The sequence below is a fragment of the Chaetomium tenue genome (assembly GCF_020726465.1).
Source record: "Chaetomium tenue strain MPI-SDFR-AT-0079 chromosome Unknown F5144scaffold_2, whole genome shotgun sequence".
In the NCBI taxonomy this organism is placed as follows: Eukaryota; Fungi; Ascomycota; class Sordariomycetes; order Sordariales; family Chaetomiaceae; genus Chaetomium; species Chaetomium tenue.
Genome location: NW_027117330.1, coordinates 3,190,074 through 3,211,255, shown reverse-complemented (window position 1 = coordinate 3,211,255; position 21,182 = coordinate 3,190,074). Strand labels below are relative to the sequence as shown.

Below are 21,182 nucleotides of genomic sequence, written 5' to 3'. Positions count from 1 at the left end.
GCATCTTCGAGTTATCCGGGCTCGAGTTGCCAAAATGGAAAGCAGATCAATACTGTGGGCCAGTATCAAATGGACTATCAATAAGTCGTCGATATTAGAGTTGTACCCGGAGATGGAGAGTGTCAAAGCCAGCCTGAATCTGTTGATGACCACGACCCAATTCGAGGCCATGGTTATGGGTGAAACTAGGATGCATGGCGGGAGTGAAGAGTCAAACAAGGAGCTACAAAAGCAAATGTGGGTTCAATCCTTTCACATAAGGAGGGCCAGGGCCCATGAGCGCTGACAATCTCTGAACCAAATGCAGACGCAGACTACGACGTGTGATAAAACACCATCTCAATACGGTGCAAGATTTACGAACACAACTCAACCATATCCGTCATCCTGAGCGCAAGGCGTTATTCGACTCCCTGGACCACGAGTTGATGGGGGAGGATGCTTTGACCGAGCTGGGTTGGAGTATATATGAACGTGGAACGATTCCCGTTTCTCCTAAAATCTCACCCTCGAGCTCCGTCCAGAACCATCCCAGCCAGCGACTCCCGTCGGCACGACGTCGCCTTGCCACCACACCACATCCCGTCCATTCCCCACGCCAAGCTGCTCCTGAACCGCCAGATCCCCCAACCAGTACCAGCCCAGTGCTCAGTTCTGACAACATTCAAGAGCCACCGTCACTCAACCACAAGACGTTACGATATGAAGAAAAGGATGTGGTCGCAGTCACGAGCGGTTACGTGAAGAACATAAACGGCTTCTTTCCCTGGCGTCAAACCACGGCCTCCGTGGTTGAGTCCCTGGACGGAAACTTCATCTCCATCAACAAAGCCAGGGAATTAAACCTGGACATTGAATCGCCGAATTTGACCGCGAACGTTATGTTTGACTTTGGGACCGGGAAGCTAGAGAAGAGTTTCGGGAAGACAACTTTCAAGTGGAGGTCCCGAAATTACGTCGACGCACGCTATCCGCCGCTAATTATTACTTGCGATGTGTGCGAGAACTCCAGGATTGGGTTAGTACTGGGGAAGACGTTTCTCGACGTAAGAGGACGCTTTTGGCCTTAGAAGGGTTGCCAGACACTCCTGATAAAACTTCTTGGTGGAGGTCGAGATAGTTTCCCTTCTAATTAAGGCTTTAACAAGGTTGTGAGAGATGGTTGTGGCGCAGAATAGGTTAGCCCATTGTCAACCATCCTACTTCCCGCTGATCCAAAATACCTACCCAACTGTCTCAAAGTCATGCCCCAGCATATTAACGCATGTTCTCGATCAACATTGCTATTCTCTCCCACCCCGCGCTTAAAGCTTCCGACAGAGGCGAGTGCCCGTCTCAATTTGCTCCCAGTCCTCGGTGCCCGGCGTCGAAACGGCATAAAAGACCCCGTTAGGGTCATACTTTTTCCTGAGCTCCAACAACCTAGGATAGTTGTCACCCCAGAAAGCCTCCTGCCAGTTCGGCTCGTATGGGTCTGCCTATTCCCACACAGTTAGCACCCTTTCCTAACCAGAGGCCAGCCCCCCAAACCAACACCACACTCACCTCATTGACATAAGCACACCCATTCGGCGCGGCCTCCCTCAGCGCCCTATCCACCACATTCGTCAGCCTCTCCTGCGCAGCAGCCTTCTCCGCCAGCGGCGCGTTCCCGGCCACGGGCACCAGCGTGATAATCTTATCCACGACATCCCGAAACCGCGGATTCACAGCGCTCTTCCCCCACTCCCCCTCGGGCACCCCCCGCCCAGCACTCCACATATGCCCGATCATGAACGACCCCGCGGCCAACACACTCTTAAACGCCTCCACCACCCCGTCATGATTCTCCTCCACATCCCTTCTGCCCAGCGCCCACCCGCCCGTGAGCGCCGAGTTGCCCGCGCCCTCGCCCTCGAACATGGCCTGGTACAGGCCATAAAACGTAGCGTACTGCGCGGCGCCCGAGGTGGTGTAATTAACGCCGAGCGCGTCGAGGTCGTCGAACAGGGGCTGGAGGACGGCTTGTAGCTGGGCGAGCGTCTTGCCGACGCCGACGAAGGGGTGCACGTGCAGGTTCTGGCCGGCGGTGCCGAGTTCGTAGTACACGTACAGGTCGTGGTCGATGAAGTGCGTGCTGTAGCGGTGGAAGGTGCGGATGGCCTGCCAGAAGAGGGTCGGGTTGTTGGCGGTGGCGGTGGGGGGGATGTCGAGGTTGAGGCCCGCGCTGGGTGGGTCGGGGAAGGTTTTGTAGGTGGCTTCGAGGATGACGGCGAAGGTGGCGGGGCCGCCGCCGCGCAGGGCCCAGAAGAGGTCGGGGTTGGTTTTGGCGCTGGCGGTTTTGAGGGTGCCGTCGGCGGTGATCACTTTGAACTCCAGGGCTGTGTCGGCGAGGAAGCCGTGGAGGTTGGTTAGGGGCCCGTGGCCGCCGCCTTGGACGAGGCCGCCCGCAACGCCAACTGTCTGAGTTTGGGGTTAGTTGTGGATCTAGTGGTAGGCTGAGCGTCGGTGGGCTCCACTCACAGCGCACTCTCCGGCCACCATGATCTTGGGAGGGTTCAAGGCATTGGCCCGCTTGAGGACCTCGAAGGCTTGAACACCAGCGCCAACGGTCACGGCAGAACCGTTGTAGCCGCAGGTTCCACGCCATGAATCCGAAAACTTGATATTTTGGAAACTATGGGTGTTAATGACGAGGGAACCCCAACCAACACTGCGGCCAAGGAAGTCATGGCCGGTGTTGCGGATGATTAAGCGCAGGTTGTTCTCCTGAGCAAAGTTGATTCCGGCCTGAATATGAGCGGACGTTTTGGCCATGATGACGAGCACCGGGTAGTACCCCAGAGTGCAGGTGTCGGTTGGAGTTGTTGTCGGGCGGCATGTGTCATTAGTGAAGTAGGTCCAGAGACCAGCGGCGGGCAGCTCAATCCTTGGAACGATTAGCATGATAGTTAATGATAATATTACGAAAAAGTGTTGTTAAGGTGGCCTTACTGAAATTGCTCGTCGGGCCAGTTGGAGGTCACCTTCTCGCATTCCGCTTCATCGTACGTCTTGAGTTCACCCAAAGGTCCCTTAAATGTGTTGTAGCACGGAGCTCCAGGGGGGGTGTTGACCTGGAGGTTCCCGTCCACCGTGCTGTTGAGCTTTTGCCATTGACCCTCATTGGGCCAGCAGTTATCGCCGGGATAACATTTGCACTCGTAATTCGTGCCGCCTTCCCGCCGCAACACCCATCCTGAAGATTTAGAACCTGGGGATGGCTCGGGCTGCTGGGCGATTGCATCCTGAGCCAGAAGAAGCGCGCCGTACAACACGCTGAAGATGCAACTCTTCATGGTGTCGTTGTCTCTTTTTGTATGGGGTACCAAGACAAGGACTACGAGACGGCCTGGGAAACAACCACGGTGGCACCAAGGCGCTGCTGAGAACGGGAGAGAGGGAAGGTGGACTTTATACCAGCAACATTATAGGGTAGCGTGTCGAATAGGGCCGCCAACTGTGGTCCTGTCTTCTGCAAGGTTCGCCAAGCCACAATGGTGCGTATGCAAGCTGACAATGATCTCCATTGGTTCCAGCTCCTGCAGATGGACGGCTCGAGTTTGTGGGTATTCTCCCCCGAGCCATTCCAAGACCACCAGTCAAACAAACACGGTTGGGGGGAGTACGGGGCAGATCCCAGGCTTGTTCATACAGGCCAACCACTTTTGGGCAAAGGACCAGGCATTGACATTAAACGGTTAACCGCTTCCTGCTTTTCAAATTAGCCGTTACCCCGGGAGGTGGGGACGGACTGCCGGGTTGGGGGCCTTGAGCATTTGAGGTTTGGGGGCCATTCAGATTGCTGTCAGGGATGTCACTCAAACAGAAGCTGCCATCTGCACCAACATGGCTGGGCTAGGAATGGAGCTGTAGCCTGCCAAGTAGATTGCCTCAATGTAACGCCCAACAGCTGTCTTGAACCAACCATATAGAAACTAATCTTTAACCCTAGTCCTGTCATCGAGCTAACAAACTACTTCATTCTTTGCCTCCTCTTCTAATTCCACAGTACTTCGTCCCCTATTTTGCCCCAATGGACGGATGCTGCCCTAGGACACTTAATTAGTCTTAGGACATCCCGGGGTTCTAAGACGTCCACCGATCCTAGGACGCTGTCAGTCCTGGGACAGCATTGGTCTGAGGATAGCGTTAGTCTTAGCACATTCTGTTCCTAGAACGCAGTTGATCCCGAGACATTTTGTTCCTAGCGCGCAGTCGGTCTTGGGACATCTTTTTCCAATTAGTCAGTCCTGGGACATCTTGTTCTATGGCACATTTGGTCCTAGGACTAACTCGTTGGTTATCAAGCCTGTAGGAAGCTCTTGGTATTAGCGATGTCCATCCCCCAATTAAACTGTTCCCGAAGCACTCTGACCCTGGAGCTCACGGTGGGCTTTATCTGCGGAATGTCCTCCACCTGTATCTGCAACATTATCGGGAACCCGGGTGCTGGCGATTATTCCGGCATTGTACTTAGGGGCCTTGGAGACGACTGCAAAGATGCGGCGACCACCGCACAGGATGGTCGACGGCTCACCTACTTTGTCAATCGCCGCCTCTAGGTCCTTAAGCTCAGTGGGCTTCCTATCGGCCCTATTGTTGGCTATTTCATGTTCGAGCCAGGGACGCACTATGTGATTAATGCAACATGGCCTGAATCAGAGCGCTAGAGATGGGCCGCAGCACAGGCTGGTCGCTTACCTAGGTTTGGGTCAAGGTACTAACCAGGAGGTGACGGATGGCGGTAGGGGGAGGAAACTGCTGGATGCGGCGGGAGACCCACGTGGAATAACATAACTACTCTAACTTTATCTCTTTTCTTTATAAGTCACTTTCCTTATAACTCTTATAAGTACTACTATTTACTCTCCCGTTTTCACTTTACTTGAAATACTCACCTCTACATTTTCTCTAACTTTACTCTTATAACATGCCACGCCGAGGGCGGGCAGGGCGTCCAATGACAGTAGCATTCAGCTAAGCTACAATCTGGGCTCTCGTCCGTCGGGTACGGGCAGGTTCTATTGTCAAGATGTACGGAATAGCTCGAGAAGCTGCGAGATCTAGGAGAAATGCAAACAAGCCTCTTCGAGAGTCTCCGCACTTGGGGTCGGCAGTTGATATGTGGATAATCTGATCCATCCTTTACCTGGGAAGATCCACGGTACATCGGGATGCCAGATCCGTCAACACACAGGCTGGGCTTGTGAGCGGTGAGCGGGGAGGGACTCCTAGTAGCCCTCTCGCCTACGACGAGTTACCTAGAGTTTTGTGGTCAATGTGGTGTGTCCATTCTGTACTGTTCTCGTTGTCGTTGCTGCCGTGTAACAAAATACCTAGCTACGCTCCCTCCGATGAAGGGCCAACATCAAGGAACAACTGCGAAAGCCAGAACATGTCACCTTCAAATTCCCCCTGTTCTGTCCGTGCGAAGTTCTCTTGGAATTCCGGCGCTGGAAGTGCCCGACAACGGTTAGTTAGCGCGGGGAGGGCCAGCCTGATATGAAGGGCAACTTACTTCTGCGTCTCACATTCACAGAAATGTACTTCACATACTTGACAGCATCGCTATCGATGTTGCCAAGCTTCCCTTGCTTCTCTTGATCCCAATCTAGTGTGAAAGGGACTGGGCCTTTCAAGCAGTATCGGAAGTGAGATATGATATTGTTCGCCGAAAAGCGGTATCGCTGCATAAATCGGTAGGAGATGGAGCGGTAGGCTTTGCCGATGGCGTTATCTTTGCCCTGTTTGAGAACGGCTCGTCAGAAGGCAATGCTATGCTGACCGACTTTGAGATGGACTCACCGTATGGAAGTGCATTTTCCACCACCTCTCCTGCGAGCGGTACACGTACTGAAGATTGGAGAGTAGCACAAAGCTGGTGAGGTACAACTCGAACCAGTTGTGCCGGTTGCGGGATTCGATCACCTTCTTGTATCTTTTCAAAAGTACAGCGTTCATCTTGGCCATCTCCACAATCATCAAGACATCCAGCTGGTGGTCAAGAACAGGGGGAATAGGACACTGCCCGTTATGGATCGAGTTCAAGTCCTGCACAACCTCGATACCGAAATCGTTGTCCTCCACCACGGAGAAGAACTCTTGGGCCATGCGGACGCCAACCCAGATTTTTAGGGCTATTTTGACGATGCTGTCCTGTACGGTGTTAGATCTGGGTGTACTAGAACAGAATGGATGAGGATTTGGCACTCTGACCGGATACTTGGCCGCGTATCGAAGAGCTTCGTCAAAGGTGGCGCCGATGATGAAGTCCCCTGGCTGGGATACCATGTCTCTGGCGTAGTACTCGAAATTGTCGTCGACCCAACGAAGAAGGGCCGCGGTGACCTCCTCGTTGTCAGCCGCGGCATAAGCGGGGAGTTCCAGGATCACCTCGTTCAGGCCACTACGCCACCTCTCCGTCGTGATATCTGTGGGCCCAGGAGTGAACTCTTGCACTTGAATTGTGAGGTTCGGGCAGTCATCTCCCCTTGGCCATCGCGTACTTGCGTGCCTGGGCCGGATTAAGGTCATCACCCGTGGGGGTTTCCCTGACGCCCATATTGGATAGGGTCTGACGAAGGCGTCCTCCTGGTTGAACTTGGAGTTCCCTGTAGTGATTGTCAGTGTCAGCTCCGCTACGTCGACCGAGGGACGCGGGAACTTGCCTTTTCGAAACGCATCTTCAATTTTGAGCCTCTCACAAACGCTGCGGTAGAGCCGAGTCTTTCCCTGAACGCGGACACATTGTCCGCATGGAGTATTGCCGTCACACTATTTACCTTGAACATCAAAATTTGTTGCTACGACTCAAACCTGGTGAGGAACAGTAAAGTACGACTAGTAAGCACTTACGGATAACTTCTGCAAATGACAACGGAGGCAGGCCTTCTTGCGTCGGACCTCCTGCACCTTTGTCCTCTCGAAGGCCGAGAGAACGCCTCGGACTTTCTTAGTCAGTCTTTCCGCTACGGGCTGTTGCATATCTATTTGGAAGCATGATGTGGAGCCTGCGACTTTCTCCCAGATGTTTGCTGGAGACGGCGAACGCTGTCGGTGTCGGGTCAGCTCAGTGACTCTTGCTATCCCACTCGCGCCGGCAACGCCAAGGTTCAATCTTGGTTCGTGGAGTTGGCGGGCGCCCGGAGGACTAGGTCCTGAAGAAGAAGAACGAGGTCCGGATGGACTGGAATCAGACTCCGGTACGCGGGCTGGAAAATCAGAAACTTTAGCCTTCGCCAGGTCGCAGAGTTTAAGCGAGTTGGTGAAAAAACCTTCGTTGGGGGTGCTGTCGGATGTGGCTCCTTCAGAAGTGGATGAACCGCCCGCTTGCGGTTCGCCCTCACAATGCGAGAGATCAAAGCCCTCAGGAAGGGCAAACGACTCCGCGTCATCGTCGAAGGGGAACAGAAATTCGGGGCCCAGAAAACTCGGGTCCGTCCCAAATAGCCACAAAACATCCTGTTCGAAGTCCAGGAAGTCCTTGAAACCATCTGGCCCCAGCGATAGGGACGGCATGTCGGTGGTTAAGATGATGTCCCACTCTCCTTCTGAGCCCGGTGGCGAGGACTCAGCGGGCGTGACCGCGGAAGGGCTGCTCGAGCCAGAAGACATTTTGCCTTGGCAAGACAGTGCCCGTGATCACAATGGCTGCCTTTAAAGAGTAAAAGGGTGGGTAAGACAGAGCGGTCGCAGGGGTGCAATTAATACCAGGCGTTTCCTATTCGCAAGGCGCTGGCACTCCGGAGGTCAATTGTGGCCACACCAGCCGCCGTGAAACTACCTAGAGAAACTCCACGTCGCCTGTCCCGCATTGTCCGACCATCCGGCAAGTTCGGTGCAGCACACAGCTCTGTTGGCCTGACGCCCAGCTGCACTGATGCTGGGGCCAAACGGAAACTGCGAACTGCGGTACCCCCACATCTCCGCTCCTCTCGCTGGACCCGGTTCCGACACGGCCTGGAATATGCCCGAAAAGGTCCCAACTGGTTCATTGAATTCCCGAGTAACCATACATTCCATAGTTTCTGGAGAGATCTTCCCCTCCATCGCCTCCCTGCCACTAGCAGTTCGAATCATCTCCTTCATCCAATTTCTGGACCCAGAAATCCACGGTGGCTTCCTTCCCAGGGCGCGGATCTGTCAACCTGACTTGCACCTTGGTTTTGAATCCCAATGATAGGTACAGATAAGTCCCTAATTTGGCTGCAACGATGCCAATCGGCACTTTGTCTCGAGCCGCAATGTCCATTCCGTGCTTGCAGAGAAGGCTCCCATACCCCTTGCGGAAGTGATCAGGGTCAACGGCCATGTTGTCGAGCTCCATGTGGTTCTTGAAGCATTTCTCCACCGCGCTCTCGGTCGCCCCCCAGAGAAGCGCCGCGCGGTACTTGTCGACACTTCGGTCTAAAAAAGAAAAAGAAAAAAATAACAGGTCAGCGTTTCCTATCTTCTATTTTTGTTTGATGGACTTTTCTTTTATCATGGGTTTCAACAACACCATCCGTAACCTCGAGACAGAGACGTGGGTACCACCGTTGGACTTATACCTAAACAAACGGCTTGCAGATTTCGAAAACCGACTCCAACAACCCGATCTGGACGACGGCCAAGGCGGCAAAAAGACGGCGGGGAGCGTTATCCTTACCGCCTGCCGCAAGATACAGCAGAGACTCAGCTCGAGGAGGGGCAACAGGGGCCGACCGCGAACCTTGAGGCCTCAAGGGCCCACGGCGGTAGAGAGAGCCGCGGGCACGATCATGCGCTGGACGGGGGGAACCATAGACACGGACAAGGCAGTAGAAGAGGCCTGGAGAGCGAGGTGGTTAAAGGAACGGGACGGCAGAGCAATCACCAGGCCGGCGGACGACTTTGACCATCAGCGGGAGACGCTATTCCGGAACGAAACCCTAAGGAGGCATGACGGTCTCAGCAAGGCGAAAAGCTCACTGCTCATTCAAGTCCGGACGGGAGCAATAGGCTTACGGGACTACTTGTTTACACGGGAAGTCCCGGAGGTTCTGACGCCTGCCTGCGAGTGTGGCGAGGGACGAGAGACTGCCGAACACCTGGTAGTGTGGTGTTTGGCCCCACCGTTGACTCGAAGATGGGAGAGAACTGGAATTCGGACACGACGGGACTTTTACTCAGTTCTACACGGTATCAATCCCACGACTGCACGGCTGGCGAGGAGGATCCTCGACTGGCTGATGGACTCGGGGAGGCTGCCGATGTACAGCTTGGCCAGGAGGCTCGAGCTGGAAACGGCGGCCTGAAGCGCCCCCGTTCGGAGGCCAGGAGGCCTCCTCTCTTTGTATACGTAGACTCACCAGAACGCATCGTTCCTTGATTGTTGGTAGGGGTTTTTCACCCGGCCCGGGAGGGCACGGTTTTCCTGTACACTAAATAGCAGAGGGTCCGGCACGCCCTAGGGCATAGCGGAGTATGAATAATATATATAGATATATAATATATATAAATAGCAGAGGGTCCGGCACGCCCCAGGGCATAGCGGAGTATGAATAATAATGGCAATTGATAGGGGGGCAGGGCGGAATTGATAGGGGGGCAGGGCGTTACGCGGGCAGGGCAATCTCAAAGCTCCTATTGGCCCAAAATTTCTGACAGCTGTCAGCATTTTCCCCTAAAAGCGGTGAAGGCCAATTCGCTAACACTAACACAATTTCCTACTACCTTCCATATTGGCTTCAAAGCGATGGGTGTCAAGTATTCGCAACGGTTGACCTAGCTAGCAAATATTATACACGGCCTCTACGTCGAGTAAGTCTCGTCTCACGCAAGACCTCTTGGTCATTACTGTTCAGCAAGAGCTCCCATTGAGATCTCCGTCTCCGTACGCTCGGTTGAATCTTAGGACCACTGGCGAGTACGCCTGCTGTCTTTCCTGCACCGAGTGCTGCATTTCGGCCGCCAATTGCATTCCCATGAGTCGGGACAGGAATACCGCCTTCCCTCTGGACCGCCGCCTGTGCTTCTTGCCGAGCAAGTGTTGACTTATTCTTGCTCCCGCGCGGCCGGCCTCTGCCGCGCCGTGGTTGGCTCCCATCTGGCAGACTTGCCCCTAGACGCTCGTCCTCCTGTCCGTTCTGGTTCTGGGCGCTCAACCGGTCGATGGATAGGTGGAGAGGAACCGGCCGCGCAATGTTCTTCGGCCTACCACGAAGTGATGTGGCAATCTTAGGATCAAGGATGCAGCGATAAGGGTCGGCAGATGTCGATTGCCGTAAGTGCCATCTCGGGTGGACGTCCCATTTCGCCAGTGGGACATTACCTTCCAACTTCGATAGGATTGTATGGCGACACGGAATGCCTAACTCTATAGATGGCGTACAGTCGTCGCTGCAGAGTCCGATGCCTTGTGGCCGGGGGTTCTTCGGACTTGGGATTGCCGTCAGAGCTCTGCGGTACTCCGGTGTAATGAGGTGAAGGGCCTTTTGAGAGATGACTCGGGGAAGCTCGCCTAGATACTCGGCACCACGTCCGGTATACTCGCGCAAAGTCAAGACCTCGTCCCGTGCACATGCATCGATGAAATCCCTCTCCTGGTCGTGTAGCATGTCGGTAATGGCCTCAACAAGACGGTATAGGTGACTCATGCCGTTCAGGAGGTAAGACTTGACGTTGTTGTTGCTCGCTTCCGTCCCAGAGGTGACCCGGCAGCCGAAGTTGCGATACTTGCGGATAAAGCAACGGGCCCATTGCTCCCTTACGGGCATATACGTCCTGTAAAGGTACAACAAGATCGCCTTCTGGTCGCCAAACTCTTGACAAAGGTGTGCCCATGATCTATCATGCTCCGCCTCGGTCTCCGCAAACATAACCAGCTTCCACAGCATCACGACGCCCTGGTAAGTGTGTGGAACGGGCTTGGAAGACTGGCTAGGCCCAGAGTCGCGAACTATCGCCCTATCCTTTGCTGCTAGGGCTGCCTGGTCCTGGGCGTCTTCGGTGGCACTCTCCTGGTCACTGCCATCGTCTGTCTCTCCTCGTATCCACTTCTGTTTTGCCTTGAGTAAGACATTGGAGATGATGTGGTGGATGCAGATTTGTTGTTGGCTCTTGGGGAACTGGTCGTCCAAAGCCTTTTTCATGTGGTTATCGAAATCTGTGAGGATGGTATCGGGTAGCCTGATGCTGTGTTGGATGGCTAATTGCCGGATGCCGTCAGCGAGAAACTGGAAGCCTTCTAACCGCTCATTATCGATAAGGCCAAATGCAGCATTGAAGACAGTCCCTAGGCAAGTCTGGCCAGTGGCTTGGAAAAGAGGGAGTTTGAAGCGGTTCGTGTTGTACGTGTTGTCGAAACTGAGGACTTCTGGGAACCGCTGCCACATGCGGATACAGTACGGGAATGTCCACACTAGACCGACAAGACAACTTGGCTCCGCCTCCGACCATTTCACCCTATAAGGGATACCCTTCTCGTCGAAAAGCTTGATCAGCGCAGCCGTGGGGTTGTAGTTGTCTAGCTTCTGGCGGTTGATGAGGGCTCTGGCGTTGTAGATGTCCCTGCGAGTCAGGACAGAGTCTGCATGTTGGTTTTTGACGATGTTTCTAACGTCTCGTGCTCGGATACCAACTCGGCGACTTGTCGCCTCAATAGTCTCCTTGACGGGATCAGTGAGCTTCCGATGGATGGGATGGGCAGAAGGGTCGGTACTGGGTGGGTGATTATGCTCAGCATGAATGGCATCTGTAGGCCAACGCAAGACCCATCGATAATCATTCTCCGGTAAGGATACGGCGAACACCTTCCATTTGCAACCGCATTTCCGGGATTGTCGTTGTCGAAGTCCAGCGCCTCTGCCTTTTCGAGGTTCCCCGTATCTGTCACACTCGAGGGTATAACGTGATAGCCGACCCTTAATAAAGTAGCCTTGCCGTTTGACAATGCCAAATCCGTTGGCTTTTGCGAAAGTATTTACCCAATCAAAAAGGGCCTCAAATGTCAATTGGAGATTGCCTGGGACTGGGGGGTTTTGTATCGTCTCCGGCCGGCTAGGACTTGAGCTCGTATCTCGACTTTCGCCTTGCTCTTCCTGTTCGCGCTGGGGCTGGCCACTTGGTGATAGACTCGATCGGGAGCGGGAGGAATGGCTGCCGGTTGGAGATTGACTCCATACGACTCGTTCTTGAACGGTCCGCTCTCGTATAATGGTGGAACCATCTCGCGAAATAACCTTCTCTCGAGACATGGTGGTCTTCTCTCGCGTGACGGTTGAGTTAGGAGACGACCGATGGGACGAGCATCCAGGCGAAGTTAGATGTGACTCCGTATCCTCTTCCCTGTAGACCTCGAGAGCGCTACGGAATCCGGTATCAAGGCCCCTCAACTGCATTCTTCGTTCCTTCTCTTGCGCCTTTGCATCTCGCCGCGCTTGCATTCGTTCGCTGAAAACCAGGCCTGGCAAAGCTTGCCTGACCCGGTGCATCGGCCTCCGGGGGGTCGGGAAATCGAGGGAGAGAAATATCTCGGAGTCGTTGCGCAGCCCCCACCAGGGCTCGTCCAGCCCTTTGGATCCATGGGGCCGAGGTACTGTCGTAAAGTACGCTGGGGGGTCGGTTGCGAAGAGATTATATAGGGCATCGTCGTCGCCATAGCCATACCATTCCCCAGGGTCCGGTCCTGAGCCGCTGCTTGAAGATCCACGCCTGCGCTGCTCGCACGTATCGGAACTATCGCGTCGGAGTCGCTTCGTGGGTCGGGATTGCGCTTCACCTGGATCAGCGCTATCGTATCCAGACCGGGATAGCCTTCGGGAGCTTTTTGGACGGCGGGCCATTGCGCAATGGATAGGCATATGGAAACTCAAGGACGATGTTTTGACGTCAATTGGAGTTGACAGACTATTGGCAGCTGGTAAATCTGGAAGGGGACGCGGCAGAATTTTGATGGAGTATGCCCTGCTTAACAGAAAAGTTTTGGGCCAATAGGAGCTTTGAGATTGCCCTGCCCGCGTAACGCCCTGCCCCCCTATCAATTCCGCCCTGCCCCCCTATCAATTGCCATAATAATATATGTACCACTCCCGTTTCTCCCCGTCCCTCCCATTCTGCTGTCGTCGATCTGCTGAGTAGGTAGATGGACGAAGCTTTAAGATACGTGCGCATAAATCCGGTTCCATCGCATCCGCAGGGGGAGCCTAACGTCCCAGGCGAGGGGCAAAGCGTTATGTCAAATGACGTGCGATGGAGAGGTTTGAGGGCCTTCTGCCGCAATATCCGCTAAAAAGCAGCGGTTGGACGGTTCGTATCGCGGGAACGTGTCCAGGAGATGGCTGTCGAACGTCGATAGGGCCAGCCGGCAGGGCAGATGCGGGGCCAGCTGAAGCTCTAGTGTCGGTACCCAACCTGGAGCCCAAAGGGACTAGAAGGAGGCGGAAAATAATCAATCTAGCCGCCAAACGCGCCCTCAAGTGAGCGATAATCATGGCCGTACGGTGCCTGGCAAGGGCAGCTTTGGGTATAAAGGGACTATAATCCCACGAGAGTGTTTGGGAAGAACCCAGTCGAGGACTTTCACCCCAAAACCATAAACGTTGACCCCTTCATAAGTCTCATCAAACTCAGCGATAATATTAGCACCCCTACCTGTTGAGTTGATCACATACAAACGCTAGAATGAGTACCACCAGGGGAGCCTTCATCCGCAACAGTCCCAACAGCATCACGGCGATATTTGTCATCGACGATATTCAAAGGACCTTCGCAGCCACTGTCTCGCCGTCCGTCCCGCCGTTCACCGCGAACTCCGCAACACTTACCTATGATGATCCCGACCTGCTGACATCCACGCGTTCGTATTCCGGCCACATTGGACCCAACACGTATGAGTTGAATATCGCCAATGGGCCTAAGATAACCGGCGACCTCATCATCCCTGGCGTTTCCCCTGCCAGCATTGTTGATGGCAGTGGCACATGGGAGGAAAGCTGAGGTGCGTGATTCCATCCCGATCATTAAACCCAGTCTCTAAGTTTCGATGCAGGTGTTCCGGGACGGAGCTGGGTATTGCTCGGGACGTAGGATATTATGGGGAAGCGCAATGAAACCAGGGTATTGGTCACAGTCAGGTTTCGCTCAACACCGTGCCTACGCAACCGACATGCAGTCCAGCCAAAGACGAGGCCAACTCCACCACACGCTCTTTCTAGATACGAACTCGGAGATTGTTTTTTAGTTCATGTTGGCCTGAATGTGAGCTAGCCATCGGTGCGTGTTACATCAACAAACCAGGAGATCGCGTCGATGGCCGGTGTTTGCTCAAAAGCGCGCCACACAAAAAGTATTACCAGCGTCAACGTACTAAGCGAGCGTAGCAAGACCTTACCGGCGACACTGGCGTAGCGAGTAAGCATAGGCTCCCTGTCTCGACAGCACCACCAAACCGCCTTGCTCTACTTCCTTAGCCATGCGTATCCATTCCTTATAGTTTGAAACCGGGTTAGATCCAAGCAAGCCGGGCGTGAGCTAGCCGAGTTGAAACAAGAGAGAGGAGGGATGTGGAAGAGGCTGGGAATCCGCTTTGGTTATACTGACGGCCGACTACGGCATCAGACCGACTAAGTTGCAGGTCTATCAAGAGAACGAGACAAGACGGCCAGTAATAGCTACATCAATACACTACACGGCGTCAATAACCTCGTCGTGGCCAGCCGTAACCCTATACCGAGAACCAAGGAAAAGAGCATCAAATGCCGGCAGGTAATTCTGACCCTCGAAATTGCCTCCGGTCCTGGCCCGACTCCTTCGTCAAAATCGGATGGCGCGCCCCCAACGAAGCACATCATGCACCGCAGCACCTGGGTTAAGATGGTCTTCGAAGCCGCCTACCCCCTTGAGCATTCCGACCACTGAGACATCATCGAGGTTGACTTTGTCCGCTTTGTATACTTTAGCGTTGGCGAAGCGATATCAGCAAGGTTCTCCGGCGCCATTCATATAGAAGTTTCAGAACCGGTGGCCCACTTTGATGCCAGCGTTCAACAGCTCAAGGCCAGCAAGTTGGTCCACCTTGCAGACACTTCACTCTTCTAGGACGCTGGTTTTGCCCGCGAAGAAATCGCGCACATTTCAGAAAGTCCCTGCTTCAAATCGATTGTCACCACGGCCTTGGGGTCTGATGTCTTGGGGTGGCTGTTTGAGACCGGCAAGACATTTTAGCCACGTTTGTGCAGCAACTAGCGGTGCCCATGGCAGAAATGCATATCTCCTTGGCTAGGATCCGTACGAGATGGGAATAGATGTATGGAGCTAGGACGAGTTGTGGTTAAGGAACACGTTGGGGGTTAGATGAATACCGACTTGGCAGAGTATTTTGACGCGAATATACGAGGGAGCATGACAGGGGAAGCGGGTTAATATAATGAGAGTCGGAAGCATTATAGCCTCACTGGTAGGGTAGGCAGTATATCTGGGCACAGCAAATAGTGCCGAACAATGTAGGGACAAAGGACGTTCACAATTAGGTATTCTTGTTTCCCATGTCTGATTACGATTACCCCTGAAACCAGCCCGGCTGGCATCTTTCAGCCCTGACAGTCTATACCATAACTTCATACAACAATTACAGTATCATCAGGCAATCTCAGCCAGATCCACCCCCTTTGGGTCCTAATTACAACCCAAATGGCCAAGTCTCGCCATATTCCAAAGCCACGTGGGGCTGATGGACCTCGAGGGCGCCAACATGGCGGGTTTCGTCGAACCAAATGAAACCGTCAAACTGCTCCGGTAGGACCGCGGAGGAATAGTGTGATTGGAGTTCCGTATGTGGCACGTAGACAACACCGATGAAGCGCTCTAGCCGCTTCTTGCTGAGCGCCTTCCGCAGCTTGCCGTCGCAGTGCCCTTCCCGGAGGTCAAGCGCAAAGCTTTTGACTTCCGTGGCGTGCATCAACTCCTCGTAACTGTTGGAAAGGCCCGGCCGAACTTGCATCACCTCCATATCGGCGCCCCAGCGACGAGCGGCCGCAACTGTGCCCGTATTACCGCAGCAGCCGATGCTGAGGGCCTGCTCGCCAAACGTCTCCTTGCATAACTGCCCGATATTGAACTCCTCGCGAGACCAGCTCATGCTCGTGGCACTGGCGTCGCCGATGTGGCTGTTGTGCGCCCACACGACTGCCTTGGCCGGCCCCTTCTTGCCCCGATGCTTCAGCACACGGGCGAGCGTGTCGAACATGTGCCTGTCCCGCGTGTTCCAGGACACGTCACGTCCATAGTGCATGGATTTGTAGTACTGTTCGGCGTCTACACTCTGTCAGCAGCCCCTCTCGCAAAAGGAACCCTCTCAAGCAAGGCAAACTCACCCCTCACCAGCCTAGCATTCTGCTCAGCACTATGAAACTCCTCCCCATCCACATCCAACGCCGCATACTCCAACTTCTTCTCCAACAAATCCTTCAACACCCTCACCACATCCTTCTCGCACCCCTTTAACCCCTCCCCCAGCACCTTCATCCCATACCCATGCGGGTCCTCCGCCCACGCCATCATCCTACTATACCGCTTCGCGGCGACCTTCGCCATCTCCGGATCGACCCTCTCCAAATACTCCACCACAGCCTCCATGGACGCCCTCAACGAGTACAAATCCAGGCCATAAAACCCCACCTCCTTCTCCCCTCCCCCCCCCTCGTCCCCATCCCTAACCCCCCTATTCCACCCCCTCAACCACTCCACAAACCCCTGCACCTCCCGATTCCGCCACATCCACGTCGGGAACCGCGCGAACGCCGGCTCCCTTCCACCTACCTTATCCCCTACTATAGGCGCCCCATCAACCATTCCCCCCGCCCCCGCCCCTGCCCCCACCCCTGCCCCTCCCCCAACCCCATGCCGCGGCCGCACGTAGCGATCGACGGCCTCGGCATCGGGCCAGTCAGCCTCCGCGGCCACGACGGTGAAGCCGTGGTGCGTGATCAGGTGCTTGGTGAGCTCGGCGCGGACGGCGTAGTACTCGGAGGTGCCGTGGGAGGCGTCGCCGATGAGGATGACTATGGGGTCCGGGGTGGGCATGCTGGGGGTGGGGGCGAGGAGGGTGTCGAGGAAGGTGGTGAGGGCGGTGGTGGAGTCGGTGAGCGGGGGGAGGGGGATCAGGTGCGTGCGGAGGAGGGCGAGGGCGGGGTCGAATTCGATGGGGTCGGTGGTGCTGGTGGTGGTGGGCATTTTGGTGTGGGGGGTGGGGGGAGGTTTGGAAGGGGTTTGTTTGAGGGTGGTGGTGGTTGTGTGGATGGTTTGTTGTTGTTGTTTGTGGTGTTGATGCGGTTGGCGTAGGTGTAGGTTGGCTGATTGTGAATTCGGTGAGAGAACGCCGCGGGCTAAGGCGGAAGACATAGGGGCGAGTCGTGATGCTCGGCCTGAGGTGACGACAAGGTTCATGACGGCTTCTTCTGGATACTCGCCAGTCCGTGCGCGTTCAATGTGTCCAAACGGCCAACGGTAATAATAAACGATGACGAAAAGCGGTTGTCCGTGACTCGGGATAGGATGATTTGACGTCAGGGCGGCGAAACTGATAGGCGGATGACCAGCCAAGCATCTCGATGCGTTTCATAGGCCACATTGACAGCGGCAGATTTGTACTGTCATTATATACTAATAGAAGTAATTAATTGTCTTTATGTTAGTTTCTGGTGTCAAGGGGTCCAGAACTTAACCGTCCGGGATATGAATGGCAACAACGCCTTGAATGTCAACGACTAATGCTCGAAATACTGACTCGTGAGCGCCCTGTGGGTGTTACGCCGATGACCCTACTTATGACGCGTTTCCTATCCCATCCCACCCCCGTGCTGGTAACCCAACCAGCAGCGGAACTTGTACTAGCATGCCCAATTCCCAATCCAAACGACCACGGAACGGGGCGGGACGGACGAATCTCCGCCCTGAGTCCCCATGCTTAGCGCCCTTTTGGTAGTACGCATTGTTGCACCTTGTTGAGACACTGGCCTGGCCTGTGTCGTTGCGGGAACCGCAGCGTTGCAGACGTTGGCGTACAGGTAACTGTTCGCGGTGGTGGAGTTACAGGTGCAATGGGTCTTATACCTGTGGCCGATCCTGCACACCTTGCTTTAATACCCAACAAATAGGTACTCTCTGCTATCCTAACACCAACCAACGTGCCTGCTGATTCAAACGTAAAGTGTCCTAGGGACAACTGGGCGTCGACCACTAGCCAAACCTATACCATTCAGTCGAATTGCGACACCTGCAACGGCACCAGAAGGTTGTTTAACTTAGGAGGCTGAGTTGAGGCTGTTTGAGTCCTGTCAGAACCTACATGTAGACAGGTCTGAAACTACTACCAACAACCATGGCGTCCAGCATACAATCGCATCGCCGTTGAATGCAATGACCACGGGTATCTCACCAGCTGGTTTAGCCCACCGTCCGGTCACTCTGGTGTGACTCACGTACGGTCGTTCGGCAGCAGGAAAGCTTGGATCTCGTGGATCAAAGAAATGGGTGGGGTTGGGCGCAGGACAACGATGAGTCCGAAGAAACACGCACGCTAGAGGCAACAGGTCAATGAGCCTAGCTACCTAGTGTTACGTCTTAGTGTTGATTGACAACAGCTTCCTCGGACCTAGTCGAGATGTTGGTAGCAGCACCGGCAAAACAGCTGAGGGTGCTACGATCCCGTCCACTGCGATGCAGGGCCTATGGTCTCTCTTCCTCTCCACGCATACAGCTAACCTAGACCTGAGGCACCTGCCCAACATAGAGAGAAATACGGAACCGGCCAAGATACCAGGAGGCGTCGGCAATGGGATTCGATGCCGATATATTTGCCGCCGAGACAACACGGCCCGAGTCCCGGCCGAGCCGCCGACACAGGGCCGAGTACGTAATAATATAGGTTACGTTGCTTGGTATTTGTATGGGGTATGATGGAACATTTGGAAAGCTAATGGCGATAGTTGGCGGGAGGGAAGGCAACGGCAAACCGGAAGCTACCCGGTTGGCCAACTCCTAGGTCATGTTGAAAGAAGGTTCAAGTTTCCGTGCCGCCGTTGCCGGTCAGTGCCTGTCAGACCCGCTCGCTTCTCGCCGTTGTTTCAAAGATAGTGGGACGCAGGCCAGTACATTCGGCGTTTACACTAAGTACCTTTACGCGTGTGTTATTTAGATCACTGACCTGAGTTGCCATCGACGGCTGCCAATACATGAACACACGTGGATGGATGGATATCGGGAACATGGAAAGTAGGTCCTTTCCCACAGGCGTTTTTTTTCTCGGCACGATCCTGCACCAGCTCATGCCCTGCAATGCAACGCTACCTCGGTCCCGAGCGAGAAACTCAAATGCGAACCCCGGTTGGTTTCCCCTTGTCACAACCGAAGGTCAAGACTCCTCCATCCTTCGTCTAGGGGATTGGAGTTTCTGTGAACATCCCTAATTCGATATCAATATCATACACCGAGGAGAAAAACTGGCGGCCTACCCTATGTAAAAGTGGCCAAGTCGGGGCCCTAACTTAATTTGATTGGCTTCCACGACGGTAGTCATGCCCGGGAAGAGGTACTTAGGGGCGAGGGGCATGTCATTTGACGGTTGATGTCAATCATGACATCATGAAATGGAGCTGGCTGTTTGTACAGGAGCAGAGGATGGGATCCCAACGGCAGCATCACAGTAGAATCGTTTATCCACAAACTCCAAAACACCCCGAAACTCACGGCGTGCCAGACAATGACCCGATATTCATTTTTGCTTGTGACGCTGGGCTGGCTCTCCATCGGTGACACCCAGGGACATCCCCAGCAACATGTTCTCAGCGACGATGTAGTAGCGGGGCCTAAGCCCCTACCGCAGGCCGCCGAGTTGGTTCGTGATAGGTGCGTTCGAAGGGGTTGCTCTCGCGCCAGCTCATGTGATTAACACACCCACAGGCTGAAGGCGGCTGAAATCATCCCCACCGGTATGTCAGACTGACTGAACCAAGAGAACAATTCACTCCTAGCCGGCATAGAGACGCCCATCAAGTACTAACAGACCATAACCACCCCCTCCCAGTCATCGACGACTTCCTCCCCTCCCTCGGCCTCCACGCCACCTGGCCATCCGGCTCACGCGCCCAACTCGGCAACGCCCTCTCCCCCCACAACCTCGACTCGGAGCCCTCCATCGCACTCCACGACATGCGCGTCGCCACGCCCCCCTCCCCGCAAAACAAGAACAAGAAGAAGAAACGCGCCCTCACCTACGCCATCACCCTCACTGACCCGGACGCCCCCACCCGCGAAGACCCCTCCTGGTCCGAGTTCTGCCACTGGATCGCGGCGGGCGTGCTGGAGCCGGCGCTGTGCGACCCGCGCGACCCGGGCCCCTGCGCCCCCGTGCTGTCCCACCTGCGCGAGATTGTGCCGTATAAAGCGCCGGAGCCGCCGGAGGGAGCCGGGTTTCACAGGTATGTGTTGTTGGCGTTCGTGCCGCGGAATGGGACGACGGATGAGTTGCAGCTGTCGAGGCCGGGGGGGAGGAGGCGGTGGGGGTATGGTGAGAGTGAGACTGATGGGGAGGATGGGGATGCGGGGAAGGGCGGGACCAAGGGGGTTAGGCAGTGGGCGAGGGAGAATGGGCTTGCGCCTGTCGGTAAGTCGTTACGCTAGGGGGTGGACTATTTGTTTGTTTGTTCGGTTTTGGGACGTGGTGCTGATGATCGGGTCTAGGGGCCAACTTTATTTACGCCAAGCACCAGAAGCAGTGAGTGGCTGTCTGTTGGTATTGTGCCTTTGCATGCCTTGGCTTTTTGGGGAGAGGGGAGCCGGGAGCAGGGAGCTGTCGATCGTGTCTGCAAGATCGCAGGCCACATGTTTGCTACCCAACCGAGCCAACCCTTGGACGAACGAGACGTCTGTGTCCTCCCTTGCCTTCTTGGCCGAGTTCGCACATAATAAATCCGATGGGCTGCAGATTACGAATACAGGTGTCCGCATCCTATCAAACATGCATTTCACCCAGTATCCGCTTTTGGTCCATCGGTTAACCTTCCTTGACCCCGGAACCAACCCTCGTCGACCCGATTCGGACACACCAGCGTCGAATTCAGCCCAGTCCAGCTGAAGAGAGCAAGTGAGCGGCAGCTTGACGTTAAAAATCGTGTTATTGGTCGACATCGGCATCTGGACGCAGC

At 54.8% G+C, this 21,182-nt stretch overlaps 7 protein-coding genes across 7 annotated transcripts; 3 read left to right on the top strand and 4 right to left on the bottom strand.

The window, feature by feature from the left end:
• Window positions 1–112: 112 nt before the first annotated feature.
• Window positions 113–1,070, top strand: F5144DRAFT_482178 (uncharacterized protein; the record flags this gene model as incomplete). The annotated part of the gene is made up of 2 exons (XM_066785326.1): window positions 113–237; window positions 308–1,070. 2 exons carry the CDS (start codon window positions 113–115, stop codon window positions 1,068–1,070), a joined length of 888 nt encoding a protein of 295 aa, XP_066646755.1.
• A 117-nt stretch (window positions 1,071–1,187) lies between these two features.
• F5144DRAFT_125126 (uncharacterized protein) lies at window positions 1,188–3,576 on the bottom strand. Its single transcript, XM_066782246.1, has 4 exons — window positions 2,974–3,576; window positions 2,503–2,908; window positions 1,546–2,442; window positions 1,188–1,478 (listed from the first exon to the last, which is right to left on the bottom strand). Exons 1-4 carry the CDS (start codon window positions 3,315–3,317, stop codon window positions 1,305–1,307), a joined length of 1,821 nt encoding a protein of 606 aa, XP_066646754.1. The 5' UTR covers window positions 3,318–3,576; the 3' UTR covers window positions 1,188–1,304.
• A 1,716-nt stretch (window positions 3,577–5,292) lies between these two features.
• Window positions 5,293–7,717, bottom strand: F5144DRAFT_125099 (uncharacterized protein). Its single transcript, XM_066782245.1, has 5 exons — window positions 6,877–7,717; window positions 6,690–6,795; window positions 5,827–6,632; window positions 5,540–5,765; window positions 5,293–5,474 (listed from the first exon to the last, which is right to left on the bottom strand). The coding sequence occupies exons 1-5, from the start codon at window positions 7,633–7,635 to the stop codon at window positions 5,362–5,364; spliced, it is 2,010 nt and encodes a 669-aa protein (XP_066646753.1). The 5' UTR covers window positions 7,636–7,717; the 3' UTR covers window positions 5,293–5,361.
• Window positions 7,718–13,163: 5,446 nt separating this feature from the next.
• Window positions 13,164–13,558, bottom strand: F5144DRAFT_125067 (uncharacterized protein). Its single transcript, XM_066782243.1, has one exon. The coding sequence runs from the start codon at window positions 13,470–13,472 to the stop codon at window positions 13,212–13,214; it is 261 nt and encodes an 86-aa protein (XP_066646752.1). The 5' UTR covers window positions 13,473–13,558; the 3' UTR covers window positions 13,164–13,211.
• Window positions 13,559–13,567: 9 nt separating this feature from the next.
• F5144DRAFT_125073 (uncharacterized protein) lies at window positions 13,568–14,136 on the top strand. Its single transcript, XM_066782244.1, has 2 exons — window positions 13,568–13,978; window positions 14,030–14,136. The coding sequence occupies exon 1, from the start codon at window positions 13,663–13,665 to the stop codon at window positions 13,975–13,977; it is 315 nt and encodes a 104-aa protein (XP_066646751.1). The 5' UTR covers window positions 13,568–13,662; the 3' UTR covers window position 13,978; window positions 14,030–14,136.
• A 1,376-nt stretch (window positions 14,137–15,512) lies between these two features.
• F5144DRAFT_642058 (erythromycin esterase-domain-containing protein) lies at window positions 15,513–17,211 on the bottom strand (the record flags this gene model as incomplete). Its single annotated transcript, XM_066792790.1, has 3 exons — window positions 15,513–16,293; window positions 16,353–16,797; window positions 16,894–17,211. The coding sequence occupies 3 exons, from the start codon at window positions 17,209–17,211 to the stop codon at window positions 15,659–15,661; spliced, it is 1,398 nt and encodes a 465-aa protein (XP_066646750.1). The 3' UTR covers window positions 15,513–15,658.
• Window positions 17,212–19,738: 2,527 nt separating this feature from the next.
• Window positions 19,739–20,943, top strand: F5144DRAFT_483121 (phosphatidylethanolamine-binding protein; the record flags this gene model as incomplete). Its single annotated transcript, XM_066785375.1, has 4 exons — window positions 19,739–19,884; window positions 19,939–19,967; window positions 20,063–20,456; window positions 20,814–20,943. The coding sequence occupies 4 exons, from the start codon at window positions 19,739–19,741 to the stop codon at window positions 20,941–20,943; spliced, it is 699 nt and encodes a 232-aa protein (XP_066646749.1).
• Window positions 20,944–21,182: the final 239 nt, after the last annotated feature.

Excerpts from the sequence above, each read along its gene's own strand:
- F5144DRAFT_125073 (XM_066782244.1), top strand. The coding sequence starts at position 13,663 with ATGAGTACCACCAGGGGAGCCTTCATCCGCAACAGTCCCAACAGCATC.
- F5144DRAFT_125126 (XM_066782246.1), bottom strand. The coding sequence starts at position 3,317 with ATGAAGAGTTGCATCTTCAGCGTGTTGTACGGCGCGCTTCTTCTGGCT. Across the intron at positions 2,443-2,502 it reads TGGTGGCCGGAGAGTGCGCT|ACAGTTGGCGTTGCGGGCGG; the intron begins GTGAGTGGAGCC and ends CCCCAAACTCAG. Across the intron at positions 1,479-1,545 it reads GGTGTGCTTATGTCAATGAG|GCAGACCCATACGAGCCGAA; the intron begins GTGAGTGTGGTG and ends GTGTGGGAATAG.
- F5144DRAFT_125067 (XM_066782243.1), bottom strand. The coding sequence starts at position 13,472 with ATGATTATCGCTCACTTGAGGGCGCGTTTGGCGGCTAGATTGATTATT.
- F5144DRAFT_125099 (XM_066782245.1), bottom strand. The coding sequence starts at position 7,635 with ATGTCTTCTGGCTCGAGCAGCCCTTCCGCGGTCACGCCCGCTGAGTCC. Across the intron at positions 6,796-6,876 it reads GTCATTTGCAGAAGTTATCC|TGTGACGGCAATACTCCATG; the intron begins GTAAGTGCTTAC and ends CAAGGTAAATAG. Across the intron at positions 5,475-5,539 it reads TGTGAATGTGAGACGCAGAA|CGCCGGAATTCCAAGAGAAC; the intron begins GTAAGTTGCCCT and ends GGGCACTTCCAG.